The sequence below is a fragment of the Nicotiana tabacum genome, chromosome 3 (genome assembly GCF_000715075.1).
Source record: "Nicotiana tabacum cultivar K326 chromosome 3, ASM71507v2, whole genome shotgun sequence".
Taxonomy (NCBI): Eukaryota; Viridiplantae; Streptophyta; class Magnoliopsida; order Solanales; family Solanaceae; genus Nicotiana; species Nicotiana tabacum.
This window is the reverse complement of record NC_134082.1, coordinates 87,267,662-87,289,806: the sequence shown is the minus strand read 5'-3', so window position 1 is coordinate 87,289,806 and position 22,145 is coordinate 87,267,662. Positions and strand designations below refer to the sequence as shown.

General features: G+C 36.2%; 1 protein-coding gene across 1 annotated transcript; it reads right to left on the bottom strand.

Annotated features, from left to right (window-relative positions):
• Positions 1-21,252: 21,252 nt before the first annotated feature.
• LOC142176567 (uncharacterized) lies at positions 21,253-21,903 on the bottom strand. The gene has a single exon (XM_075244549.1). It carries the CDS (start codon positions 21,901-21,903, stop codon positions 21,253-21,255), a length of 651 nt encoding a protein of 216 aa, XP_075100650.1.
• Positions 21,904-22,145: the final 242 nt, after the last annotated feature.

Sequence of the window (22,145 nt, the reverse complement as noted above, 5' to 3'; positions counted from 1 at the left end):
ATTCTCAATTCTAACATTTTTTTTCATTCATGCAGATGACCGGTAGGGGTCGAGGTAGGTCTAGGAAGGATAAAAGGCCTATTGATCATGATGATGATGGTGCTACACCCTTGCTTCCATCCACTCCACACTTGCATCCCTCTATTGTTGATGACCGGCAACAATATTCTAGGCACATACCTATTCCACCACATCCATCTACTCATCATACTACCCACCATTCGCCCTCCTAGCAGTATTATTACCATTCTCCGTCACAGGGCTATACCTCGCTTCCTCCATATGATCCTACAAGTAGTTACATGGGTCCATCGAGTCAGCAGTCACAGAGCCATGTGGTACGCCCATCATCTGCTCCTTTTTCTTCATCACCAGTTGGATCGCATCCATCTAGATTACAGCCGGTCGGATCGCAGCAGTGGTCTGGATCGCAACAGTGGTCTGGATCGCAGCAAGGGTCTAGATCGATGCATGGGTGTGGATCGCAGCCATCTTCATCAGGACCCCGTCTCCCTCTCCATGGAGTTTGTCTCCTAGCATTTCTAGACTTCGTCTTCGGGATAGTAGCACTGAGCCAGATGTCTCCCCTTCAACGCACGCTTCAGATTCATTGGAGGATGATGATCCAGATGAAGTGCGGTATGATCGTTATCATAGGATGATCATCAGGCCTGAGGGCAATGGGTAAGATTTATTTATTATTTCTTTATTTTTGCTGAATTATAATAGCTACTCTTGTTTATTTAATGTAATTGCTATGTTGTAGGTTCATACCTAATAATCGGGTTACAAAGACAATCACTGAAATTCTTGGTCGGTTGTATAATGCACCCTATCTGACTTGGAGTGACTTTCCACCGGATCTCGTGCAATAAATGTTCAACGAATTTAATGTTTTAATACAATTCTTATGTAACGACCCGATTGGTCGTTTTGCTTTCTAGAACCTTGTTCCCCTAAATAAAACTTCCCGTACTCGGTTTTACTGATTTATGACTTGCAGGGATGGTTGGTTCGGGATTTGGAAGAGTTTGGGTTAAAATTGCAACACTTGGTTCCTTAAGATTGATTTAAAAGGCCTAGTTTGACTTCGGTCAATATTTTAAGTAAACGACCTTAGAATCGGGATTTGAAGGTTTCAGCAGGTTTGTATGATGATTTCAGAATTGGACATATGTCCAGATCGGGTTTTGGATGACCCGAGAGCGTTTTGGCGCATAATAGTGAAAGTTGATTCCTTAAGGATTTTGAAGTTCTTTAAATTTGGTTTAGAGTGTGGTTTTGTGATATCGAGGTCCGAATGGAATTTCGAGATCGGGAATAGTTCTGTATTGTCATTTAAGACTTGCACGCAAAATTTGGTGTCAATCCGAGTAATATAAGTACGTTTCGGCACAATGGAAGTAGATTTAAGAACTTGAAGTTCATAAGTTTGATTCAATTGGTTTTAGGGTATGATTCTTAGATTTAGCGTTGTTTCGGGCGTTTTGAGGGTTCGAATGAGTCCGTTTTATGATTTCAAACTTGTCGGCATGTTCGGTCAAGGCCTCGGGGCCCCCAAACGTCAATCGGATGAGGCTCGAGCTAAGTTGAAAATTTTAGATGGAGCTGAAGCTCCAGTTCTGTCATAACCGCACCTGCGGTTAGCCAGCCGCAAGTGCGGGATCGTAAAATCGGCTTACCATCGCAGATGCGGCTCAAAGGGAAGAGCCCAGGTTCCGCAGATGGGGCTCCTCTTCCGCAGAAGCAGAACCGCAGAAGCGTTCCTAAGACCGCAGATGCGACCCCAACTGGCCTGGCTCAAAATCGCAGAAGCGGTCAATCTCACGCGGAAGCGAGGCCGTAGATGCGGTCCCCTAACCGCAGGTGCAGAAATCGTTGAAGGCAGTGGCCTTCATTTAATACAGGAATGTGTCATTTTTGACACATTTCACTCATTTCTTGGGCGATTTGGGAGCTTCAAAAGGGGAGATTTTAACCTAGCATTGTGAGGTAAGTTATTTCTACTTAATGTAAGTTTAATACATAGTTTAGAGGTAGATTACACCATGTAAATTAGTGATAATTATGGGTTGAGAGTAAAACCTAGCGTTTTGATAAAAATAATATTTAACCATGAAATTCGTTATGGGATGAAGTAAAAATCATATATTCTTGATCCTTAGGTTATGGGTAACAACTTTCTTCGAAAATTTTCGGAATTCGGCCACCTGGGCCCAAGGATGAATTTTAGGGACCTTGCATATAGTGTACCAACCCTTTGGGAGGGTACTACTTAGGAAACAAATCTAATTTCCTACTTATAAAATATTAAAAGAGATATTAATAAAAAAAATATTCAGAATAATTTTAGTAGCGGAAGTAGGTCCATGCGAAAAGGTTCAAAGTGCAATATATTTTTTTTTGAAAATACACCATAATTTTATTTTAAATGAAATACAATGTCAAAATATTAACATATGGTGATATAACCCTTCTTGATTAATCAACAGATTAAAGCAACTTCCTAACTGATTTATACAATCATTCAAAATCACTGCAAGTTTGTATTGTACGTAAATTTCAAACTATCGGGTATAAAAAAGGAAACTAGTTTTCTCCTTTTCTACATATTTACAAGACAAAGTGTAAATTCAGCATATTACAAGACTTGAGTTATTAAAACACCCTAATACAATAAAATAGGTTACAAATTCAAGTTACAAGATTTTGGTCTTTAAAATCCAACAAGCCTCCAAATAACATAAGTGTGACATATATATTGTGTATATATATATATATATATCCTGTATATCATGTACATCATGTGCATTTCCCAAAACTATGCAAACCAAGGTGCATATGCAAATGTGATCTCCATAAATTCTCCCAAAAAGACTACTTCACTCTGGCCATCTTCAGATTTCATCCCGAACATTTCCTACGATAGAAAATAACTATCGCTAAGCATAAAGCTTAGTGGTGTATAAACTTTAGGCTTGGAGTCATTAAATTCTCCAATTCCCCCTTTCAGTCATAGTTAACTCAATTTAACCTAATTTAAAACAAGTGAACAAATATATCAAACATATCAATATCAAACTTAGAAGTATTTCCAAATATCAATAACAATGTTCAAGAGTCTAGAAAGAGTATACTATCAATTTAAGAGAGTATACCAAATATCCATTTTTCGCCCAATATGTACGTCATGCCATCACACTAAGCATAATCAGATATCAAGATGGACCGAAGCCCCAAATCAAGTAGGGTCAAAACCCAAAAGACAAGAGAATCAAGAACCATATTAAAAATGGCTTCCTAGTTCGTACATGGAGTATTTCTAAAACTGGAAATCTGGACAGCACCTGCCCTGTACTTTCTGATCCTTTTTCAAGTAAAGACCAACAAAACTAGATTTTAGTTCCTTCATAAGAGTTATATATTTATGAAATACCTTTCCAGAAAGTCCTGGATTACTTAAATCGGAGCTCTGTACAAAAAGATACGTAGAAAATACTAGTAGGTGTCTAGTATAAAAACGAGTTTAGAAACTTACCAAGAGGAGCAACTTGATCTTCACCAAAAACGAAATTTGCTTGTTGATTTAGTAGAAATCCATGGTTGTTTTTTTCATGAAACTTCAGATTCTAGTTTCTACGGAGGAGAGAGAGAGATAGAAAGAGATGGATAGCTATTCTTCTTTGTCTTGAAGAGTAGAAAAAATGGGGAGTTTATGGATAGATATGAAATAAAATGGTTACTCAACTACTAAATATTCTTAGATAAATACAAAAGGTTGGAAACCCAAAAACTTAATTATATATTATATTTAATATCAACTAGTCAAAATAATATTAAGTGTTACATATAGCAACAACATGGAACTTCATTGCCAATATTAACACAACTTAAAGTAAGAAATTTTCATATATTGATCATTTCACATTAGGAAGTGCAAAGTAAAATATTTCCTCGTTATAAAAATGTTCAATAAAGAATGCAAATATTATAAAAATTTCGGGGTGTTACATATAGGGTTGGAAAATTACTTTAATAGTTAGAATATGAGCTCTTGAGCATGTATTTACTAGTTCTTGCCCCATTTGAATAGTTTTGGATCGTTCGGATCCGATTTGAGAGTTTAGATGTATTCTTGAATTTAGAAGTAAGCTTTGGGGCAAGGTAAGTCTCCTTTCTAACCTTGTAAGAGGGAATTTTCCCCATATGAGTAATAATTGAATATGTGCCACTAATTACGGGGGCTACGTATGCCTGAGGTGACGAGAGTTCGTGCATAGCTACTATTATGCTTAAGTCCAGGTAGTCTAGTTCCCAAAAGCATGCCTTACTTACCGTATTTGTAACTTTATTGTTAATTTAAATTGCATAATCATATCGAACTCGACGAACGAATTTCTAAAAAAAAATTCTTGATCGTTAAAGGGAAGGTTGACATTACTTTGGGTAATTGGTTTCCTGATAAATTATTGATTGAATGTTTGATGCATTTATCTGTATTTGACCGCGTCACATGTATGATTCGGGAGCGAGGTAATAGATGCATCTATGATTCGCGTTGTTCGACCCTCCGGCAGTGCATACTTTATTATTATGTTAGATCGGGCCGTACAACCTCGACATTATTTGCACATGCTATTTGCTTGGTACTTTCAGTGATTTGAACTACTTCATATGCCTTGAGATATAGATTGTTAACTGAAATACTATTTATGAAAGAACTTGTCACTTCGTGTTATTGACTGTTATTTATTCATGACATCCATGTTTAGCGTAACATTTGGATCATATTATTATTGACCCTAATAAGTGTCAAGTTGACCCCTCATCACTACTTCTTCGAGGTAAGATTGGATACTTACTGGGTACATATTGCTTATGTACTCATACTACGCTTTTGTACTTAAATATACAGGATCTGAGGCGGGTGCATCTAGCTACCAATCCGACGCACGTTCCTGATGCTTGACCGAGATTCCACAGTGAGCTGCCCCTTTTCAGTCGTCCAGCAGCATGTCAGAGTCTCTCCTTTTGTTATTTACTGTATATTCTATTTCAGGCAGTAGGATAGTTGTATTTTTGTACATTCTACTAGTTGCCCTAGTACATGTAACACTAGTTCCTGGCACATACATTGGTAGACTATTACTTTGGATTATAATTCTATTAATATGAATTTATTAGTTATCGACTGTTTTAAATCTGAGATTAAGTAAATATTGGGATTGCTTGGTAGAATAAATGAAAACTCACTAGTTGATTAGGGTTGGCTTGTCTAACAATGGTGTTAGGCGCCATCACGACCTATAATAAAATTTGGGTCATAACATCTTATCTATTGAAGCATTATATTAATAATATTTCCATCTAACATTACATACTTTATTTGTAGACTAAGTGTGTCTGGGAGGACCGGTATAACAGTGAAATTTGTGCAAATTGGGAGTACAAATACCGTAAGAGACTATCTGATTCCTTCTGCTCCGCTCAAAAGATTAACAAGAAGCCTTCATGGGCTTTACCTAATTTATGGGAGAATCTGCAGAGGTATTAGACTACCGAGAAATTCGAGAAGAAGAGTGAACTGGGAAAGAAGTCCCGAGCATCTGAGAAGGGTGTCTCCTTGCATTGTGTGGGTGCAAAGAGCATAAGGGCTACGAGGAGACTACTGGTAATTCCTTAAAATATTTACATCTATTTTTATCGAACTATATTTATATATGTTAATTTAGTTAACACGTTTTATTATATTTATAGGAAAAAAAATATGGGAGGAAGATGACTCATGATGAGTTCTTCATGGAGACTCACATCCGAAAGAAGAAGGCACCGACAGATCCAAGTAGATGGGTCGAGGACCGGGCAGAGACTTCATATGTAATTTTCATAACTACTATAAATATTTATAATATTATATAGTTAATAATTTTCTATCTTCTAAATAAAGGGTCGCTACAATATTAATGTGGAGGAGTACACTCAGAGCTTGCCACCGAATGAGCAAGGCGAGCGACCACACCTTTCAGACGAAAAAGCATAGAGGATATGGTTAGATATTGTCGGTGGTCCTAAAAAGGGGATAGCATACGGCTCTCCAAAGAAATCATTTCGGCGCTACAGGGCTGGATTGCAAGGTATAGGGACTTCCACCCAACGCGAGGCAATTGATAGGTCGACTATCTCGTCTATGGAAGAGAAGATCGCAAAGCTGACAACAGAGTTTGAAGAGACAAAAGCTAGAGAACAAAAGAGAGATGAACAATTTGGTACTCTTCAAGTTCAGCTAGAAAGGAGGGACGGACAATTTAATCTCCTTCAAGGTCAGCTGGCCAATCTTCTTGCTAGTGGTGCTTTCCCCATTCCCCGGTCTCGTGAGCCTTCCCCATGTGCTAATCCTTCTCGTCGTGATCCTTCGAACCATGTTGACGATGAAGGTTCTAGGAGTGAAGATGGAGATGATGCTAGATAAAACACTCATTGAATGGTGTGTATTGCTAAACAAAGTATTGAACTTGTCAATATTTAGTTGAGACTAGTTTTGAATGATGATTGTATTATTGATATTATTTTGTTATTGAACATTTGTATAGTTATTGTTGTGGTTAGCGTTGTTGTTGTTGTGGTTGTTATTAGTTGTTGTTGTTAGATAATGGTTGTTAGTGTTAGTTAATTGTTTTTGTTGTTAGTTAGTTAGTTAATTATTGTTGATTAATTATGGTTGAATGACAGCAATGTAATGCTGTCATTATAGGATGGATATTGGTTGTAATTGGTAGGTGGTGTAGCTTAAAAACAGGCATTTTCTGTCCAGTTTTTACCCAGATTTCCGACCGAAATCAGTCGGAAATTAATATTTTTGCCCAAAAATTCATAATTTCCGACCGAATTCGGTCGGAAATTATGAATTTATATTTATTTTTTAAAATAAATTAACAATTTATTACAATTTACAACTAATTATTTATTTAAATAATTTTTTTTAAAATTCCGACCGATTTCGATTGATATTTGAAGATTAAAAAAAATATTTTAATGGTTACCAACCGAATTCGGTCGGAAATTGAAGTTTGACAGTCAGCCAACGTTTTGAATTTTTCGACCGACTTCGGTCGGTACACGTTAGCGACCATTATTTCCCCGACCAATTAAAATCGATCGAAAATCGATCGATTTTTATCAATTTCCGATTGATTTCGGTCGGTTTTGGTGGACGAATTTGCATTGTTTTTTAGTAGTGTTTGCACAATCTTATAATATATGAACATCAAAATTATAGGTCAATTTTATGGAGTTGACAAATGACAAAAAATATCCTATGTAAAATATATTGGACTTTGGTTAAAGTGTGAGTATTTGGATGTATGTCAAGATCCAAAAACAATTAACTTGCATTAAGCTAACCACGTCGAGCAATTAATCATAGCATAATCATAAAGCTCATATTGAACTATAATTCAACGTTGAAATAGAATCGTTTGGAAAGACGAGTTTAGATAATCATTTTCTAACAATGTTCTTGGATCTTGTTCAATGCTTCTCAATCTATTAGTTATGCCCTTTCACACGATGAAGTTACGACTTACGACCAAGTATAGAACATATACTAATACCATGAGGTTATAATGTACACTAACTTGTTATTCAAGCATAATGACTTACCTTTCTCCAGTTAGTCAACTAAACTATTAATATATTAGTTTCTTTATTCTATTTCCTTTTGGATTCGGGGTAGGTCAAGATTATTGAAGCATGTTATTCTTAAGGCACTAGCAAATTTATTCATCTTTTATGCTGGTTCTCGAGTCCTACCTTAATTATATTAGCAAAATGCTTAAGCCAGAAAAAGGAGTCTCGGCGTAACTGGTAAACAATCTCTTATAGGATAAGGTTATGTACGATAGACCCTTGTGATTCGACCCTTCTCCAGATCCCGCACATTGCGGGAGCTTAGTGCACCGAACTGCCTTTTTTTAAATGCTTAAGCCAGTTTCCTTGAAATGTATTCCACGTTACTTAATTTCATCCAATTCATTAGGAGTGTCTAATGGGTGGTTTGAGCTGATTATGGGGAGAAATTCAAAAATAGACAGATTTACAAGCGGTCATTCAGAAATAGTCGCAATTTCAAAAGTAATCGAATTTTAGTCACTTTTCATATAAAGATTGAATCTAAACGAAAATACTGTTCAAAATCCGAAAAAATACTCCAGTATAATATACCGGTCCAGCATAATATATTGGAGATTGGAGCACTGGTACTCTAATCTCCAGTATATTATACTGGAACTTTCCGCGTGTTAGAGTTCCAGCATAATATGCTGGAAGTTCATACACAGGGGCACCGATCTCCAGTATATTATGCTGGAACTTTCTGTGTTGCAGCAAAATAGTGGCTATTTTTCAATGATTTGCAAACGCTGGCTATTTTTGAATGACTAGTCCGAAAACTAGCTAGCATGTGCTATTTTAATCTGATTTTGGGCTGGTCAAAATGAGCTGAGTCAATAAATGGGCGGGGTCAAAAGTAACTTGAGCTGAGATGAGTCGGGTCAAATTGAGCTAAAATTTGGGTCATAGCCCAACCCGTCTAGCTCTTACCAAGCTTTAATTAATTTTTTTTTTTATGAATTGTTAAATTATAAAATAAGACTTTTTTCTTTTATTATGGTCATATATAACATATAAAACAAAGGAAAGTTAATTTTAATGCAAAGTTATTCATGGATCAATTTAGGGTAAAAATCAGGCTAACTTTAGATGAGTTGACATGAGTTGGGTCAAGATGGGATGAGTTCAGCAATTGAGCGGGCCACTGACTAGCCCAACTTTGAGCGAGCTAAACGGGTCAAATGAGTAAAAATTACGTGGGGTAGTTACTTTTTAAAGTGGTATTTACTTTTTATCTAGTATTTTTAATGCTTAGCAATAGTAGCCACTAGTCTATTAAAATTAATATGAAAAGACTGTGTTACCCTTTCTTCTATCTCTTTCATGTGTTGGGGAGAAGAACTGCGGCGCCGTCTGTTGAGGTTTCAAATAGATCTCCTACTGTTGACTTTTTGTCATGAGCTTATTAGTTTGTTTCTTTGAATTTTTCCATCTAAAAAGAATTTAATTAAGACAAATTCATAGAACAATTTTATTACGATATCAAGTCTGAACATGGATGAACATCTCTCTATATGCTTCCTTTTACACTTTGTCACGATCCGGATTTTCTACCCTTGAGAGTTGTGATGGCGCATACTAGTAAAAGCTAGGCAAGCCAATCATTCCAAGTATTTACCTTTTTCCATTTTTAATCCTTTAACAGCTGTGAATTAACATTATATGAACAACGAAATTTAATAAGCGAAAGAACGAAATACAACAGTTTAATATTAATACTGATACAAATCCATGAACTAAAAACTACCCCGTTTTGGTGTCACAATTTCATAGACTGTCTAAGAGTACTACAAATAGGGGTCCGAAAGATAAATACAAGTTGTTTCAGAAATACATAGAAGAAACAGTATAGAAAGATAGAAGGAGATGCCTAGGCCTGCGGATGCCTGCAGGACTACCTCGGGTCGCCTGATGGACTGAAGCAACAATCTCACTGTGGTCCAAAAGCTGCAGCACCGGGATCTGCACATCGTGCAGAGTGTAGTATCAGCACAACCGACCCCATGTGCTAGTAAGTACCTAGCCTAACCTCGACGAAGTAGTGACGAGGCTAGGACAAGACTACCAAATAAACATGTGCAGTTAAATCATATACATCGGAAAAGTAAAAGCAGAAATTTTACAACTAAGGATAGGAGAGGGAAAACATGTTGCGGGGAACAACAAGTATCAACAGAAAAACAGTAGATAAATGTAAAGAACGCCATAATTCAATTATCAACAAGAATCAGAAATTAAAGGCAACTGCACGGCATCACCCTTCATGCTTTTACTCTCGTCCTCAGCATAAGAATCAATATAATCGGTACGACATCACCCTTCGTATTTTTACCTCACATAATCATGGCACGGAATTATCCTTCATGCATTATCACTCATATCATGGCACGACATTGTACATCGTACGGCACGGCATCACCCTTCGTGCTTTTACCTCACAATATTGTCACGGCATTATCCTTCGTGCATTAACACTCTCAGAAATCATACACGGTATCACCCTTCGTACTTTACACTCTTCCTCACCCAAGCAACAATCACAAAGCAATTTGGGTAAGGAAATCAATAATATTTCAATAAAATTCCGGTAAGGGAACAATAGCATAACAACAATATCCCGGCAAGGGAAACAATATCATGAATAATAACATCTCGGCAAGGGAGATAATATCAAAAGCAATAATATCCCGGCAAGGGAGACAATATCATAAACCTCTTCTCTTTTCCACATTTACTTCACAACTCAATTCTCAACTTAAACCAACGCTCTACAATGTTCAATTACAAATAATACTTTCACAAGACTTGTTCAACAATAGAAATCATCATAAAAAGCATGAACAATACGGAACGGAGTCACATTAATCATAGTATGAGACTCATGGGCATGCTTGACACCAACGTGTAGATACTCGTCACCATACCTATACGTCGTATTCAACAATTAACGCATAGCAAATAAGACATAACTCATAATCCCTAAAGTTAAGGTTAGACCAAACACTTACCTTGATGTCATGAACACAATTCAAGCCTCAACTACCACTTTACCTCTTGTTTCCACCACCAATTCGCTTGTATCTAGCCACAATTTACTTAACGATATCAATAAATGCTAAATGAATCAATTCTAATGCATAAAAATAGGTTTTATAAAGATTTTCCCAAAAAGTTAAAAATCAACCCTGGGCATACATGGTCAAAACCCGAGGTTCGAACCAAAACCCGATTACCCACACATGGTCAAAACCCGAGATTGGAACGAAAACCCGATTACCCATTCACCACGAACCCAAATATATAATTTGTTTTGAAATCGGACCTCAAATCGAGGTCCAAATCCCCAAAAAATTAAAAATCCTAAGTTCTACCCAAAACACCCAATTTCTCCTATGAAAACCCTTGATCTTGAGTTGAAATCATGTGAAAAGATGTTATAGATTAAAGAAAATGAGTTAAAAATGACGGACAATCGATTTGGAGAAGAACTTTTCTTTAGGAAATCGCCCAAAAGAGTTAAGGTTTTGAGAAAGTTTGAAAAATAAAGAATTTTCGGCTAAGTTATAATTTACACAGGCGCAGATATCGCATTTGCGATGATATGTTTGCAAATGCGAACTCACAATTGCGAAGGAAGGCCTGCCTGTGTTTTCTTCGCAAATGCAAACAATGTTCGCAATTGCGGTGCCTGTCAAGGTCGCATTTGCGACATAAGCTTCGCAAATGCGAAGGTTCCCTATCCAGCCCAGTCTTCGCAAATGCGATGGGTGTTCGCAAATGCGAGCTCGTAATTGCGAGTCAGGCATCACAACTGCGAGCCAGGCTTCGCAATTGCGAAGCCTGCAGACCTGCAATATACCAGCAGTTTTCCTAGGTCAAATTTCACTCTGTGGCCTATCCAAAACTCACCCGAGCCCTCGGCGCTCCAAACCAAACTTGCATACTAACCTAAAAATATTATACGAACTTGCTTGTGCAATCAAATCATCAAAATAACATCAACAACTAGAATTAAATCCCAAATTCATGAAATCACTCAAGAACACCAAAATTTTCAATTCCTCAACTTTAAGTCTGTTTTATACCAAGCCAATTCCGATCTTTACAAAATTTTACATATTCCACCTAATTATTATTTCAAACTTGTATCGGGTTCCGGAACCAAAATACGGACCCGATACCATCAACTTCAAACATCTTTTCATTTTCAAAAATTCTTATATTTTTCAAAAAATAATTTTCTTTAAAAATTTATTTCTCGGGCTTGGGACCTCGGAATTCGATTCCGGGCATATGCCCAAGTTCGAAATTTTAATACGCACCCTACGAGACCGTCGGATCATGGGTCCTGGTCCGTTTACCAAGAATGTTGAGTAAAGTCAACTCTATTTAATTTTAAAAGCCAATTTCCTTATTTCACTTAGTTTTCACATAAAAGCTTTCCGGAAACGCGCCCGAATTATGCACGCAAATCGAGGTGAGATAAAGAGAGGGTTTTAAGGCTTCGGAACATAGAATTTACTTGCAGCACAAGCCATGGGTCATCACACACTTAGAGTTACTAAACTTCGTACGAGATTTGTATTGTTCTTCACTGATATGCCTTAAATTGCTTCTTTGCACTTAATTAAGTCAAGTTTGCAGATAGTGAGCTTTGCTGCTTCTCAGAACAGGTAGATATGTATGTTTTGTTTGGGACTGTTACTCTTTTGACATGTTACTGGCCTGAGAGGATTGATGACTTTGTTGACTGGTTAGCCTAGTTTCATCTTGTTTTTTCATTGCTTATTTTCTTAGACTAACAAACTTAAAAGTTAAGGACAATAGGTCCTGAACTTACAGTTACAAGTGTTGGGATATACTATTAACCATGCGGTTTAGACATAGTATTATGTTTTATTCTTTATGGAATAATTATTTATTTAATTTATTCAATTCAATAAAGTACTATTTTAAATAGATCATTTGTTACATGTGTGTCCTTTTAGTTATGTAATAGACAATTTAGTGTATGGAATCATAGCTCATGCACATAAGATTAAATTGTTGGTTCTCATAATTAACAAATTATGTTCACAAGCAAAAATATTGTTGGACAAAATATCTTGATGATTATAGCACAAGATTATAATATAATTTGTCTTGATTATGGGAGTAGTTTTACTCCAACTTCTTGTGCTAGTATACTCAGTATATATTGAATGAACCAAGTACAGAAAAGATGTTTTTGTACTGAATATATATAAAAAAAATTCTCTAATTCATTAAATGAGCTTATACTCCTAATCTTGATATAATTATTGTGATCGATGTAATTTATTTATTGTTTTGATTTATCAAAAGGTACTACTCTATTCAGAGTTAGTGTATGCTTAATAGATTGGACAATAGCGAATAATATTTGTGAATAATAATTAGTTGATAGAATCCATGACTTGGTTTTGAGTTTGATGATACCCCTTTATGTAAGCTTATAAGTTTTTATGTGAAAACCCGGCCGGTGAATTTGTGTCTGTCACATGAAATAGTTTAAGCGAAATTGTAAAGGATTTAATTAGTTGATTAAATTAAATTTTTAGCGATTTAATTTAATTAACTGGTATTTGAGATCTTAACACGGGGAGTTAAAATAAGTGTTATTGAATTTTTGAAATTCATATTGAGGAGTTCAATTGTAGTTTTTAGTGGAATAAATTGCAATTAATTATAGTAACAATTAATTCATGCTAATTTCGAATTAATATTATAATTGGTAGACTCTTATTATTTCTGTGGTCCCTGCTATACCTAGTAAAAATATGGACAAGACTTGGGTAAAAAATGACTTGGAAAAAAAGTCATCTAATAGAGTTGGAGTAGGATTCTACTTGTAGAAGGAGAATCCTACACGTTTTTGGAGCACAATTTCGGCCAAAAATAACTCTATTAAAGCAAGACTAATTTCACCTAATGACTCACTTTTAGAGTTGTATTGTTCTTGCCCACCCAAAAGCAAAATCGTCCAAGGTTTTACTAGGCAAATAGCAGAAGACTGCAGCCCTGGATTCTTGCTGTTTGGAAGATTTGTGCAACTATTTCAAGAGGTTAGTGCTTCTAATCTTGTTATTATTTCGTTGTCTAGTTTACATGTATTTGATGCCTGAATTGTATGCTTGCTTCCGCTGCGCATGTTCTAACAACAAGTTCAAAAGTTAAAGGACAATAGGTCCCGAAGTCCTAAACTTAGACTAACAAGCTCAAAAGTTAAGGACAATAGGTCCTGAACTTAGGCTAAGAAGCCCAAAAGTTAAGGACAACAGGTCTTGAACTTAGACTAACAAGCTCAAAAGTTAAGGACAATAGGTCCTGAACTTAGACTAACAAGTTCAAAAGTTAAGGACATGTGGTCCTGAACTTACAGTTACAAGTTCAAAAGTTAAGGACACTTGGTTCTGAACTTAGACTTACAAGCTCAAAAGTTAAGGACAAGTAGTCCTTAACTTAGAGTTACAAGCACAGAAATTAAGGATAGGTGGTCCTGAACTTCGAGTTCCAAGTTCAAAAATTAAGGACTTGTAGTCCTGACCTTAGAGTTACAAGTTCAAAAGTTAAGGACGTGTAGTCCTGAACTTAGAGACTTAGAGTTACAAATTCAAAAGTTAAGGACACTTGGTCCTGAACTTTATAGCAGAAGGGTGTTTTCGTCCAGACAGGTAAAGTTTATTAAAGTAGTGGCTAAAGACTAAAAACATTTTAAACAGTGGCTTTAATGTAAATACATGTGTTATTAATGGCTAACCGTTCACTTCCCCTCGTCAAATGAGTTGGGCTCCAATTGCCACCCCTACAATTCATATTTTCAATTTGGAATAAGATTGGATATATTAGAATCGGTATTGGTGCAATAGAGGAATATTTTGAGAACCATGCGAGTGAGGACTCCTAATAACAATAAGTCATAATTCCAATTAATCGATATCACTTACTTGGATCTTTTGTTTTTATCTATTGTGTTCGGTTCCTAATTAAATCAACATTAATTTTGAAAGTTCTACTAGAATTTTTTTCCCGTGAGTTAGAAATACCCAATAGGCTTCGTTCGCAAGGTATAAACGAAGGAGTTGCGCCGTATTAGATCAACAAACGCATCATTCAAGTTTATCTAGTGTTCGACTCCTTTTTGAAATAGAGCAAATGACCAGTTAAAATTATGTATACATGGACAACATAAATGAATTTTCACACTTTCATATCACCAAAAAAATAATTACAAGAATCATCAAACACACACACACACACACACACACACACACACACACACACACACACACACACACACACACACACACACACACACACACACACACACACACACACACACACACACACATATATATATATATATATATATATATATATATATATATATATATATATATATATATATATATATATAGTTTTTCCACATGTACGTTGCACGTGTATGTCAAGTCTTGTAGTAAAACGATATCGTAAAACAATTAGTACTATAATATTAAAACAAAGCTTTAAAAGAAATAAAGTAAAAGTTCGTATAAATGACTAATGCAAATCATGGTAATTTTTTTGTCGATATCATTTAAACCTATGAATATGAATAATCACAGTTTAAATCTGGGGAGAAGGAGACGTCTTTTTAGTGTTTGCTGCTACTTCGGTCACTGTCATGGTATGTTTTGTACACCATCAATTGGGTTGGTACCTTTTTTCCACTTAAATATGCATTTTTGGTTTACTATATGTGTTGTTGTACATATCTTGTTAAATTATTGTGTTGGAGACAAAACTCAATGTAACAAAGTAATATTCGAAGAATGTTGGTTATTCTGATTTATAAAAAATTTATCTTGATGGTTTTCAAATTTTTAGATATTTTAGCAACACAATTTAATTGTGAATATGAGCAATGCCGATTGTGGTTACAAATATTTTATGTCTTACAGTAGTTGCCTTATTTTTTATTTTTAAGAAACTGCAACCTTTCTTTTACAATCGCATACATATCAATAAGTTGTTAGCAAAAGAAAGTATAATATTATTTTTGTACAATAATTTATTCATCATATGTCTTTTCTAGAATGGCAAGTACAAATATAATAATTATTTGTGATAACAAAACTTAATAGTTACCTTATTTAGTTCTCAATATCGATGCAATATATTCTTTTCACAAGTCGTTCTTAATGATAATTTTAGTTTAACATAAGAGTAAATATAAATGTATTTATTATAAAATGTAACATATGTACATATATGTTTGCATTGCGTGCACATATATAACACACAATTGTACATATACATGAAGGTAGTTTTATTTTTTTTTCAGTCAATCCAATAGGATGAAGAAGTTTTAGAATTGGAGTTGTAAATTCAACAAAGAAAAATAGCAATATACTTATTTATTTCTCAAGATGAGTTGGCAGAATAGATAAGGAGAATGTCATATTATTTAGTACGACCGGAAAAAGAACTATCAGAAAGCTAAAATGATAGATATTTTTTTATGTCATTAACTGACTACAGGAGCAAACCGTTTAAATATATATATGATTATTTTTTTTAGAAATGACTTCAAATTAAATTAGTTTCTATTTTTACATTTTTCTTTCTACTTTTATGGTATCTAATTACCAAAAATCTCTCGATGCTCTTTTATTTTTTTAAAATTATAGTTGTATTTTCTAATTTTCAATCATGAATTCTCAATATTTTTAGAAATTTACTTATGTCTGTAAAAATTCATATTATCAATGCAATTTAACATGCTAATTTTATTATTCTAAGTAATTACTTATATTAGTTTACTTTTAAGTGATCTAATAGTGTAAAGTTTTATACTATCAATTAAAAACTAAATATTATATATAGTACTAATTATAATCTCTTACATGTAATCTTGAAATTATATATAGTATATTTCTTTCAGAAAGTCGAATTATGTTTAATGGTCAAGAATTGAATAATCAAAAGCAACCACAAATTTGAAAAATTCAACAAGATTTGGTAAAATATATGATACTTTGTTCTTTTCTTTAAATAAATTGAAGAAAAAAGTTAAGAACTCACGTGATGTTTTGTTGGAATGTTGTACCGACGAAACCCTGTGGAAGGGCCAAAGCAAAGATAATATCTTTTTTCTCTTCATCTACTGTGTGCTCCTATTTTCATACATATTTTTTTGAAATCTTCATGTTTTTACTCTCAAGATTTAAACTTGAAAGAATGAAAGAGCTGATGATGCAGAAAATTTTTCTCTTGTTTTGTATATTCACTACTGTAGCTTCTATATACATTTATAGCCTATAGATACATAAAATGTACATATAATATTCCTAGACAAAAACATTTTTTACTATGTGAGTCCATACTCACTTTAGTGCATCAGCACTAATACAAATGTGAGCATGTGCTCACTCATGTGTATGGCACTAATAAATGAATGGCCCGGATGTGTTTATGTCTTCTAATCCAACGGTCAAGATTAGATCTCCTGATATGAATATCAAGGGTTATTATGCTGCCACGTCATGCTCCACTGTGATTGAATCATCTGCCTGAAGCAAATGTAACGTTGTTGTCTTCTTCTTCTTTGCTTCTTCTGCTACAGTGGTATCATGGGGGTTCTGTTCTTCAACACCCCCCTTAAGGTGGAGGGGAGAGAATGGACCCCCAGCTTGGATAAAATACTCCGATGAGAACCCCCACATAAGGGTTTGGTAAATAGATCGGCGAGCTGAGATTCCGACGGAACAAAAGAGAGAGAGAGATCAAACCGGACAGAAATTGTTGACGAACAAAGTGACAATCCAACTCCACATGTTTGGTTTGTTCATGAAAAACTGGGTTACGAGCTATGTGAATGGCGGCTTGGCTATCCGAGTGAACAGGCACTGGTAAAGTGGGTGGTGCTGATAGATCGGCAAGCAAACGGACTAACCAAGTGATTTCTGCGGTCACCCTTCTCATAGACCTGTATTCCGCTTCTGCGGAGGACATAAAGATGGGGATTTGTTTCTTCGATTTCCAAGAGATTGGAGCTCCACCAAGGGTGATGAAGAAGCCACTAACAGACCGGCGAGAATCTCTACAAGCCGCCAAGTCTGCATCACAAAAGGCGAGTAGATTAAAAGAGGGATCTGCAGTGAGAAAAATCCCTTGAGAAGGATCAGTGCGCAAATAGCGGAGAACACGCAAAGCTGCAGAATAATGAGACATGCAAGGACGTTGCATATACTGGCTCAAACAAAGAACAGCGAAACAGAGGTCCGGCCTAGTATTTGTTAAGTAGTTAAGCTTTCCAACAAGGTGGCAATAAATGGTAGGATCAGGCATAAGCTCTCCCATATCAGCTTGCAATTTAGAGTAAGGATCGAGAGGTGAAGATACAGCAAGACCTGTGCAGTCAAATTCAGCCAAAAGTTCCAAGGTAAATTGCCTTTGCCCTATTATAAAACCATGCTTTTCTCTGAGAATTTCCATACCCAAGAAATGATGAATGTGACCAAGATGTTTTACTTTGAATTTTGAGTGTAGAAAAGCTGTAAGTTGTGCAATTTCTGTGGTGTCATTACCTGTGAGTAGTATATCGTCCACATATACAACTAATATGGAAATCAAATCACTTGATTGCTTGAAAAACAATGAATAGTCATTTAGAGAGCTGGAGTAACCTTTGTAGTTTAGAGCCCCAGCTAACCAAGCATACCATTGCCTCGACTCTTGCTTTAAACCATAGAGTGACTTCCTTAGTCGACAGACAAGATTAGGTTGAGAAGGAGTCAAACCCACTGGGAATTTCATATAGACCTCTTCTTGCAAATCCCCATGCAAGAAGGCATTATTAACATCGAGTTGTGACACATTCCACCCCTTCTTGATAGCCACAGCCAAAAGACACCTGATAGTAGTCATCTTTACCACAGGTGAAAAAGTTTCTGAATAATCTATCCCTTCTCTCTGAATGTCCCCCCTCACCACCAACCTAGCCTTTAGCCTTTCAATTGTACCATCTGAGTTATGCTTCACCTTGTACACCCATTTACAGGGTAAAGCTTTCTTCCCTGGTGGTAAGGATACAACATCCCAAGTGTTATTTATCTCAAGTGCTGAAATTTCAGCATCCATAGCCTTTTTCCACCCAGGATGGATAGAAGCTTGTAGATAACTGCTAGGTTCTGATGTGGTAGAAATAGATTGAAGGAGATGCTGGTTGTCTATAGAAAGAGCATGGAAGGAAAAGGCATTTGGCTTGAGAGGTTTGGATAGACATGAACTAAGGTCGGATAGGTAGATGCTATTGCAAATGTAATCATTTAAGTAGGCTGGTTTCTAAGTTACCCTGTCAGATTTTCTAACTGGTGGAGGTGGAATAGGTGTGCTGATTGATGAAGGAGAAAATGATCTGGACAGGATGGGTGAGTAAGAAGGACATGGAGTAGGAGCAAAGTCTGAAGGTGTTAGGTTGATGTTGGTTGAAGTAGAGGGACCAGGACATGTAGAAGAACTGCTAGGTGAGGAGTGGGTAGATGGAGGTGAAGGCGATGGTAGAGATGTCCTAGAAGAGTATTCTGTTGAGTTATGGGGCAAGGTATCTGTTGGAATTGTATCTTGAGGGAAGAAAGGAAAATCAGATGTGAGAGGTGAGTGGGAAAAAGGGAATTGATCTTCATGAAACCTAACATCTCTAGACACAAACACCCTTTTAGTGACAAGATCCAGGACCTTGTAACCTTTCTGATGCTGGGCATATCCGAGGAACACACAACCTTTTGCCCTAGGTTCAAACTTCCCTCTGTTGTGAGACAAAGTTGAGACATAGCACAAACAACCAAAACTCTTGAGTGAATCATAGCTAGGTTGTGTACCAAGCAATACCTCATAGGGTGTTAATCCATTCAGAACCTTAGAAGGGATTCTGTTGATCAGATTTGTAGATGTCAGCACACATTCTCCCCAGTATTGGAGAGACACCTTAGAGTGAAATAAAAGTGCCCTTGCTACTTCCAAAAGATGTCTATGCTTCCTCTCAACTACTCCATTATGTTGAGGGGTAAAAACACAAGAGGTCTCATGTATAATCCCTTCTGATTCAAGAAAATTTGCCTCTAGTGAGCCTTTTCCTAGTTCCATGGCATTATCAGATCTGATCTTCTTAACTTTCAAGTTAAACTGTCTCTCTGCCATGCACAGAAATGATTTCAAAACTGAAAAAGCATTCCCCTTAGAACTTAAGAGAAAGGTCCAAGTGGCCCTACTATAGTCATCCACAATAGTCAAGAAATACTTATAACCATTATAAGTCACAGTCTTGAATGGCCCCCATGTGTCAATATGAATCAAATCAAAGATAGCAGAACTCTTAATATGACTCAAAGGAAAAGGCAGTCTGGTTTGCCTAGCTTGAGGACAGATGTGACACACACAATCAAACTTAGAGGGAAACTTAATGAAATTCAGATTTCTCATTACTGAAAAGAGCCAAATGCCCTAGCCTAACATGCCATTGCTTTACAGTAGATGTAGCGATAGCAACTAAAGGTACTGAAAAGGAAACAGAAGTAGAAATAACACTGGAATTTCTTCCTTTTGGAATGGAAACTACATTTTTTCTAAGAGGAGAGATAGACTCTATTCTAGTTGGCTGAAACAGGTACAATCCATCTCTAACTTCACCAAAAACTTGTCCCCTCCCCATTAAAGGGACCTGCAATAGACACCCATTAGAAGTTAGATTCAAAGAACAACTGAATTGAAGACATAACTTATGAACAGATAATAAGTTATACTTGAAAGAAGGTACATGAAGCACCCTATGAAGAACCATATCAGGCTGAATAGACACACTTCCTATATGTGTAACACACAACTGGAATGAATTAGGTAAGCTAATGTGCAAAGGTGCAGGAAGAGGAGTAAGAGATAGGAAAGAATTAGCATCAAAACACATATGTTCAGAGGCCCCTGAGTCAATTATCCATGTTTTAGTGTTGAAAACAGCAAGACAAGTTCCTGTGTATTTGAGTATGGTACCAGCTACAACATTAGCATTGATTTCTAATGTTGTGGCTGTTGCACTTCCAATCTGCACTTGCTTGATTATGTTTACCAATTCTGACACTTGCTCCTTACTGAAAAACTGGTTCTGACTGCTGATATTTCCTTCACTACATGTGTTGTTCTTCTCTTCACCTTCATGTCCTGCCACCACTGCATTTCCTTTTATGGCAGGCTGATAATTTGTTGATTTTGTGAATTGAAAATCATCTGGGAATCCTATTAGTCTGTAGCAATCTACCCTTACATGTCATGTTCTCATACAATGACTACAACTCACATTAGGATTGTACTTTGCCTTCTTTTTGAACTTTTGTTGCATGTTCTGAATGTTCCCCTGTTTCTGAGGAGTTCCCCATGATTTCTGAATATTGTTCCTTTGATTAAACTTCCCTTGAGGTCCTACCATAAAAGATGCACCATCTGTTGGATATTGTGGGCTAACAAATATTTCCCTCTGACTTTCATCTTGCAGCATGATGGAATAGGCATGATCCATATTTGGAAGTGGGCTCATCTGAGGATATTGCCTCTTGCATGTGCATACACATCATTCAGTCCCATTAGGAATTGGATGACTCTCTGATCCTCTAGGAACTTGGCTACCTTCTTCTTCCCTTCACACACACAGGTACAAGTGCAACCTAGATGCGAGTTCAGGGAATCTAACTCATCCCATAACTTTTTCAGAGTTGTGAAGTATCCTGCAATACTGCTATATCCCTGAACTGTCTTAGCAATTTCCTTTTGTAGGTGGTAGAGTTTGGTTCCATTGGATTGTCCAAATCTATGTTCAAGACTATTCCAAAGTTCTTTTGCAGATTTGGAATAGATTACACTGTCTCCTATCTCCTTAGTTAGAGAATTTAAAAGCCATGAGGTTACCATGTCATTGCACCTACTCCATTGTGCATGATCCTTTGAATCCAAGGCAGGTTCATCACAAATCCCATTGATGAACGCCAGCTTGTTTTTGGCTGACAATGCAATCTGTATTGACCTTCTCCATCCTGGGAATCCTCTTCCATCAAAAGGTGAGGTCACAAGAGTCATCCCAGGAGCATATGAAGAGTGAAGAAAATAGGGATGGTTGACATCATGATTGACTGCTTGACTTGTTGATCCAGAAAGAGAAGGTGTTACTGAAGAATCTGTTCCAGTCATGGTGATAGAACAAGTTGAGGAATAGGAAGAAGATTAGAAGATGAAGTTCAAGGATAGAGCAGACATCTGCTCTGATACCATGAAAGAATGAAAGAGCTGATGATGCAGAAAAATTTTCTCTTGTTTTATATATTCACTACTGTAGCTTCTATATACATCTATAGCCTATAGATACATAGAATGTACATATAATATTCCTAGACAAAAATATTTTTTACTATGTGAGTCCATACTCACTTTAG

What these genes read in the sequence shown, in the direction of transcription:
- LOC142176567 (XM_075244549.1), bottom strand. Translation starts at nt 21,903, where the DNA reads ATGACTGGAACAGATTCTTCAGTAACACCTTCTCTTTCTGGATCAACA.